Source organism: Heliconius melpomene, chromosome 15 (genome assembly GCF_056956725.1).
Source record: "Heliconius melpomene rosina isolate 202511_hmr_F chromosome 15, ASM5695672v1, whole genome shotgun sequence".
In the NCBI taxonomy this organism is placed as follows: Eukaryota; Metazoa; Arthropoda; class Insecta; order Lepidoptera; family Nymphalidae; genus Heliconius; species Heliconius melpomene.
In genome coordinates, this window is record NC_140403.1 from 11,185,007 (window position 1) to 11,193,596 (window position 8,590).

Sequence of the window (8,590 nt, forward strand, 5' to 3'; positions counted from 1 at the left end):
AACATTTCTTTAATCAAGAATTAATAAAAAACACAGATAAAATATTTCCAGAACGACTCCAATATGTTTGAATGGATTGAATTTGAAAATAATACACGTAAATATGTATGTAATACCAAGTAATTGTTCACTTTAATTCAATCCACTTTAATTTCATTTAATCATATCCTTTATTTTGATCCACTTGCATAGTGTAAGTATATAAGTATATAATTAAATTAGTACTAGTTTATTTACACAAGTAAATCGCGCGACAAGCTTTTATGATCATATAAATTGTGTACAATGAGGTTATGAGTTGATAGTTAAAATTTAAAAGACAAATTTTATTTTCTTCTTTTTAGAGCATTTAAATAAAAGCTTTTTCTAAAAATGATTTTTTGCTTATAATTTATTTTTTACTTTTTAGTTACCACTGGCTAGGTTTCTCACACTAGAGACATGTACCACGATTCCTCTTCTATGGTTAGGAATGCTGTTGGCGACACTACACCCTTCCCGATTACAGTGGGGGTTCACCAGGGCTCGACTCTTAGTCCGTTCTTATTCAATGTAGTGCAGCCTCCATGGCTGATGATGTATGCCGACGACATAGCACTCATTGACGAGAACCGACTGACGCTGGAGCGTAAAGTGAACCTCTGGAAGGGTACGCTTGAGAACAGCGGTTTTAAACTAAATGTGTCGAAGACTGAGTACATGGCCTGCGGGAGCCCGGACTCGAGCACGATCCTTAGAGGTCCTGAGCCAGCCGTTAAGTCAGAAAAGTTCAGGTACCTTGGATCCGTTATGCACGAGTCTGGAGGCATCGATCACGATGTCCATGGCCGGATAAGTGCTGCCTGGGCCAAATGGCGGGAGGTCACTGGTGTGGTCTGTGACCGAAAAAAACCGCCAAGCTCAAGGGACTGATATACAAGAGCATCATACGACCGGTTCTTTTATATGGCAGCGAATGTTGGCCAGCACTATCTCGGCACACTCAGGAGCTTCACGTCACGGAAATGAAGATGCTGAGGTGGATGTGCGGCGTAACGTGGTCTGACCGCATACGCAACACATTCGTTCGAGGTAGTCTTGGGGTCCGTGACGTAGCGGATAAGCTCCAAGAGCGCCGTCTGAGATGGTTTGGCCACGTTACGCGCCGGTCTAAGAACTATGTCGGATGCAAGTGCCTTGCTATATCAGTTCCTGGAGTGAGACCTCCTGGACGCCCAAGGAAGCGCTGGTTGGATGTCGTGATGCCGGATATGAGAGCCAATGGTCTAACCACCGAGGAAGCAAAAGACCGCGCAAAGTGGAGTAGGTTAAGTAGGAAGGCAGACCCTGGCAATAGCCGGGATTAATGCCAGGAGGAAGAAGGTTTCTCACACTAGATGTCATATTATTTTTCTAATTATTCTCGGCAAGCCCTTTCATTTGATACCCGTATTGCAGATGTGCATAAATAATAACTATTCCGCCATCTTAGATGTTCCGCCATATTGGATTTGGAAAAACGTCACATTTTTCGAGTTACTCTCAACGAGCCCTTTCAATAGATATCCATATTGTAGAAGTAGACTAAAATTAACTATTCGGCTATCTTGGATGGTCCGCAATATTGAATTTTGAATGACGTTAGATTATTTTTCGAGTTGCTCTCAAGAAACCCTTTCATTTGATACCAATATTATAGAAGTGCATTAAATATAACTATTCCGCCATCTTGGATGGTCCGCCTTATTAGATTTAGAATGACGTCACATCATTTTTCAAATTGCTCTTAAGAAGCCCTTTTTAAACTTAACAAAATAAAACTTTAATTAACTCCCATGTAAAATATTATTTATTACTAATCTAATGTGTTTTGTGTATATTGTAAATTTGTGTTTGTTTTGTTTTAGGTGAAGGCTGTACTTACACAGGATCTCTTTTTTTTACATGTATTCTATAATTGTGTATATTTATCTTTTTTATTACCGGTCAATTTCCTTCGTGTGTTTTCCATACAACGTGACATTGGCGAAATGAATTGTGCTCAACCGGCACGCTCGAAACGCCATATACCGAGAAATCAATCAAGAAGCCCTTTCATTTGATACTCATATTATAGAAGTTCATGAAATATAACTATTCCGCCATCCTGGATGGTCCGCCATATTGTATTTAGTATAAAATCACATTATTTTTAGAGTTACGGTCAACGACCCATTTCATTTAATATCTATATTGTAGAAGTAGACCAAATAAATACTCGGCTATCTTGGATTTCCTTCTTATGGGATTTAGAATGACATCACATTATTTTTCGAGTTGTTCTCAACGAGCCCTTTCATTTGATACCCATATTGTAGAAGTATATTAAAAATAACTATTCTGCTATCTTGCACGGTCCGCCTTATTAGATTTAGAATGACGTCACATATTTTATCGTGCATTGTCATCCAAAGTAAACGTGTATACAACATTTCAGCTCAATCGGTTGAAGATATCTGTTTCAAAATTGAGCCCAAAGATTTCACCCGAACCCACATACATACATTGCAAGTTAAATAAAAGCTTTTAATATAATAAGTATGGGTATCAAATGAAATATCTTGCCCAGAAATCCGATAGGATTGACACTATTCAAGTTTTTTGTGCTTTCATATAATGAAAGGTATGTTCGTACGATTGAGCTGAGATTTTGTATACACGTTTGGTTTGGATGACAATGCACGATAAGGTTTGTGACTTCATTCTAAATACAATAAGGCGGACCATCCAAGATGGCGGAATAGTTATATATCATGAACTTCTATAATATGGGTATCAAATGAAAGGGCTTTTTGAGAGTAACTGGAAAAATAGTGTAACGTCATTATGTCGTTATTATCTATGTATTTAGTCTTAATAGAAATTGTTTATAAGTTACGTACTTTTTAAATTTTTTTAGTCCAACAGTTTCAAACCTCAAAATTGTAGTAAAAAAAGAATAATATTTGATAATTAAATTAACTTTTAATGAGGGACTAACGATTAACAGTCTTGGTAAAATCAAGAGAAATGTTCGCTTTAAGGCGTAATGGTTCAAGGCCTTCAGTTGCACGCTGGGAGAGTAATGGTACCGAAACGACCTGCAGGCAAGAGAGGACTCTAATAAGGGTCTCAATTTAAATGGACACTCTCAGTGATGCGAATAAATGCACGTATTGGCGAGGAATAGTGAATGAACACTACGCTTACCTCATGCGTAAAGTGTTCAACACACGAAGGTAGTGAAAATTAAATCACGATTGAAGACTTTACACCTTTCTCCAGTAGCATCACGTATTATTGTAAATTATATTATGTTATTTATTACTTTCACCACTGCCTTTTGCAATCAATTTCTAAGATATATTCAATCAAGATCGTCAAAAATATTTCTTTATGCCATATTATACACATATTATGTACGGACTAGTGCATTTCACTAGTATAACATATACACGATATCCATTTAGATTAAAGTATAATTATTCTACTTGTTATAAAAGATAACAACGGTCATACAACTACTATATTAATATGCAAATATGTATTGCAATCGTATATGTATTTTAGAGAAAACACAATTCTCGGATACAATGCGTGAAACATGGCGCATTGTAAACCAAGCCCGCCCTTTGTGTAAAAGACCGGCGCACATTGAAAAAACATCACGTGGAATCTTTCTTCGACAATGTAATGAGTGTTACGTTTTGCTTGTTTGCTGACCTTATCTCAGGAACTATGGGAGATATTGAGTTGAAATTTAAAACATGTACTCATATCTACAGTCTCTTGATTTTCTAAAATAAATTTATTTATACATGGCCGTTTATAACGTAAAAACGCGTATTTAATTATTCAATTTGGCAGTTAGCACCTACAGGTAGTACTAGTTCAGGGAAATAAGAATTTGAAAACTATGCATTTGTGGGTAAATTTTAAAAAATAATAGCATAAACAGACAGGCAAAATTTACTATTAAAGCCGCTAGTTCAAGTGAGGTATCAGATGAAACGGCTCTGGCCAAGCTTATACAGCTCACCTATATATATGGCCGGTGCATCTTCGGAATCGTCATTCTAGATTTTATTTTCGTCACTAGCGTGTGTAGAAGGAAATCAACGTTCATAATGAAAATATTCAGTTGCATAGTCCTCCTCGTCGCCGTCGCTGTGGCCAGCGGTGATGATAAGCCACACTACGATATCAAAGACGCGCCGGCATTATTTGAGCAATTTGTGAAAGAGTACAACAAGCACTACAAGAGTGATGCTGATAAAAAGGAGCATTATAAAGCTTTCGTGAATTCCTTAAATCAAATTAATAAATCCAATGCTGAAAGTAACAGTGCCACTTTCGATATAAACAGATTCTCCGATTATACACCTCGCGAGATGGCAAAATTGAGGGGCTATGGAAGTGCGTTTTATTTGTGATGCTATTTATATACTGAAAATCTATCTATAAGCTTTACTTATTAATGTAGCTTCTGTGACTAATAACGAAGTCCAAACAACGTAGAATCGTCTATCGAGTTTTTGTGTGCATTATTTATTAAATACAAAATTTATCGGCGGTTCTTAAGAAAATATCTGCTGTTACTAGACATTCCTGGTTATAAAATATTTAGTGTTGCAATGCGTATACGAAATGAATTATTAAATTCTTTACCCTATATCTTTTATACAGAAAAGTGTTCTAACTCAATTCCCCATACTAAAAATATTTACTTAAAAAGGATATTTCAAAGTATTATTTATTAATGTGATTTAATTTGTTTTCAGATAACCCGTCAACTCCAGAAAATCCCGATAAACAATAAGTGGTTGCTGCTTTTGCCGTGCTCTACAACTTTTGCATATTTATGTATTTTTAGTTGAGTTCTATTATTAAATTAAAGCATAATTCTTACCCTTATAAATATTCCAATACTTCAATAAATATATCATTATCGAAGTACATTTATTTGATAAGCATCTAATGACTCATATACCTGTCATGTTCATGACATTATCCGAATAAAGCATGTGAAAGCATGTCACATACTAATGATTTATTTATACGTATGTAGTAACTGATAAAAAAACTGGTTGTCTGTAAAGTCGGTTTATGGACGATAGTTTTACGTGATAGCGAATTATTATTATTTTGTATAATACAATCAATATCACGAACCTCTTTTAATACACTAATAGTCTTCATAACTCGATAGTTTAAAATAAGTTCTAACAAGTGTATGATAACCCGCCGTAGCGGCATAGTTACGGGATTCAAATTCCAAATTATTTCTTATTAATAATCTAGCAAATAAAGCGACGTTGAGCTCTCAGTACGTTATATCTTTTCTTGGATACAAAATAGTAAATGCCGAATTTTTGAGATGTGATACAACTAAAAGCCGCGCTATAACAAATCTAGAAAATGAAAATATTAAATATTTTATTACCCTGAGTAGAAATTGAATCTATTACCGTCACTTATCCAGCCACACTTGTGCCAATGAGCCATGATTCTCTATTTATGTTCTCATATAAATAAATCCAATAGAGACCGATAGAAAATATGTATATTGAATTTTTAGAAAATTATGAAAATCATATACATATAGTATACTTTTTTTATATATATTTTTTTCCGATTACGGCATCACTAAATCTTCGGAACTAGTTAATCGAACTTTGACAAAGTACTGCTCGGTGTCTGACGCCAACTGCCTTTGGCAAAGCTCTCGTTCTAGGCATCTTCAATTTAAATTATAAGTTCACATCTTAGCATCTTGTGGAGCGATAGAAACACAATAGACATGCTGTTGACAGTTCTCTTAAAACAGCGTTAGCCTAAAGACTTATTAAATAAAACCTGATAACTTCTGAATAATGAAAACTAGTTTCGCGAATACAAAATATTTCGTAGAATATCTTAACATGATTACATATACAACTGATTATGACAGTAATAGACAAATGATCAATAAAACCCATGTCTAGCGGACTCTTACTGCAGGTAGCTAACGACGACTTGTCCTTGTGAGGGTTTTATTCAGGTGTTTGAATATTGCGCATTTCCATAATATTAAGACGGAAGCGCATTATCCCGTGCTATCAGCACATATTTTTGTGCATATATTTTTACAAATAATCGCATCGAAAATCAAAAACTTAAATTATAATAAAAGTGTAAAATACTATTTTAAATGTTGCTGCAGCTGAGGCAATTGTAACTCAAATAGGATAATTAGCAACTGAAATTTCCAATCACGATGTAAGATTTAAAAGGCTGTTAGCAATGAAATGCTATTTTATGTTAGTAACACACCAGTGAATAGTTTAGTATATTTTTTACAGTTTATAAGCTAAAAAGTTGAAATATGAAAAGAACGCAGTACATTTTACCCCAATTTAAATAGTTCTTTAAAAGGTGACCCGATTTATCGGAAGCCAATTTTACCAAACTCGTCACAATTTCATTAAAACCAACGAGCTTTCAACGAAATTAGCGTTTTGGAATCGAGTTAAAATCCATTAGCTGTTCGCGCTTAAAATTGGTCTGAAATGAACTTTTAATTCCACACTTTCAACAGTTTCATGTGCTAAATTATATCGCTAATGCTAATGCTAAACTTACTAAATATTTGAGGCCAGTCGTGACGCAGGGGCAGAAGCGTGTGACTGTAAACGCAACAGGTTGTGAGTTCAATTCCCACTTGAGTAAATGAAATTTCTATCGATCTCCATTATAATATGCTGAATTTACTAGTATTGTCGTTTCCTGGAGCAGTGAAATAATCATGAAGAAATGAGCTCACATCTATTGAAATCACGAACTAATTCATTTATAACTATAGGAGCTAATAATCACCATTTTAAAAGACGTACAATACGTATATCAAAAAATAAAATACAGAATAAAAGCGGCTGTTATATAAATGATGTAGTGACTTTTCTCAATACAATGTTTACTCTTTTATAATTAAACTACATACTTACAAAAAAAACCCTTGATTGAGAATTAATTCACATTCGCAATCAACTGACCGGGGTTCATTAATTTTATGATGAAATTTAAATTGTACTCAGATATTGAAATTAATATATAATTTGGGATAAGCCTTTAAATTAATGTCGTTTGTATCCATTTCATTCAAATTTGCTGATTAATAATTTATAAAACTATGAACTGGATCGAATTGTTTGTGTTTAATTATTTATATTACTACACACTTTGATATTGTTTTGTGAGACGACTTTATATTGTAAACTGTCAAGTGTAGGTTTTCATTATTGTTTTATTCATCGATATATTTTATTACTTTGACGGGGGAAAAGAGAGTATTTTACTTGGTACTTCAATTTTGCCAGATTTGCAAAAAAGAAAATTTTTTATTCGCACCGCCGCGCCGTATAAATCGACGCCATGATTTAATCAAATACTTCTCTTTGTAATTTTACCAATATGAGGAAATGAAAATAATTAATTCCCCCTAGTGGAAATCGAACACACGACCATCACACTTACAGATACACAATTTTACTAATGTACCACCAGGGCTCATGTTTATACTAAACATGTTTGAAATCCTCGTCGTTATAATAAGCATTCAATAGGCTACCTACCTATTGAAGGTAACGAATCGCAGGTTCTTTAATCTCGCCGCCTCCTCCGCGTCTACTTTAGTTTCCTTTAAGGTTGATTGAGCGCAGCACTTTGTGTGCATACAAGGACGTCGGCAACTCCCAGGGATTTAGTTTATCAAAAAAGCTCTACGCTTTTAGGAGAATTTCCATCAAAAATGTTGGCGGTTACTTAACTTAAACTTAATGTCAAACAAACAGGCTTAGTAATTTTATATTGTATCAAGATTATTTTAGCAAAAGCTTTACACTAACTTCAAAAATTATAAAATCTTTTTTTAACTGTTTTGCTTAACAAAATCAAAGTACATTTACTTAATGTAAAATCGATTTATTTTGTTAAAAAATTATTTATTATATGTATGTAAGATTCTATTCTTAATTCTTGAAAAAGGAAGTAGGCAGTTGTATTACTAGGTTTTATATATACCCACATGTCTACTGACTTCTACACGACTTAGCATTAGTAGCGTATATTTTAGATATTGATAACCGAAAAAAAAAATTTTACAAAATTTTTATTCCCAACAAGAATGCATGTGATATTTTTAAAGTTTTCAATTACATGCCTATCTTTCACTTTGCAACATACGCTCATCCACCTATAATTAAAATTTAGTTAACTAAAGTTTGAGTGTACCCTAGATACTCGTACATAGCAGTTTACCATATACAAACTACTTGCGCAAGGATCGTTTGCATTTTTTACTTTGTATTCTCTATAAAAGCTTCTACAGGTACCTACGCGAGTTCAATAATAACTTCTCTTTTTGGTCCGTATTTCTTAATAAAAAAAATTGATTGCTCAATTTCCGTAGTTCAGTTGTATTGTGGAGTTATGCAAGAACAATAAACCACCAAGGAGCAGCAATACGCCGCCGGCAGTCACACTAGTCATACTTCATCCTGCAGAGACAAGTAATACGTGATGCACTGCAGAGTCAACGTGGGACATCTTACTATCT

At 34.2% G+C, this 8,590-nt stretch overlaps 1 protein-coding gene across 1 annotated transcript; it reads left to right on the plus strand.

Moving 5' to 3' along the window:
* Nucleotides 1-4,090: 4,090 nt before the first annotated feature.
* On the plus strand, nt 4,091-5,005 carry LOC146531699 (uncharacterized). Its single transcript, XM_085198627.1, has 2 exons — nt 4,091-4,413; nt 4,779-5,005. Exons 1-2 carry the CDS (start codon nt 4,125-4,127, stop codon nt 4,814-4,816), a joined length of 327 nt encoding a protein of 108 aa, XP_085054753.1. The 5' UTR covers nt 4,091-4,124; the 3' UTR covers nt 4,817-5,005.
* Nucleotides 5,006-8,590: the final 3,585 nt, after the last annotated feature.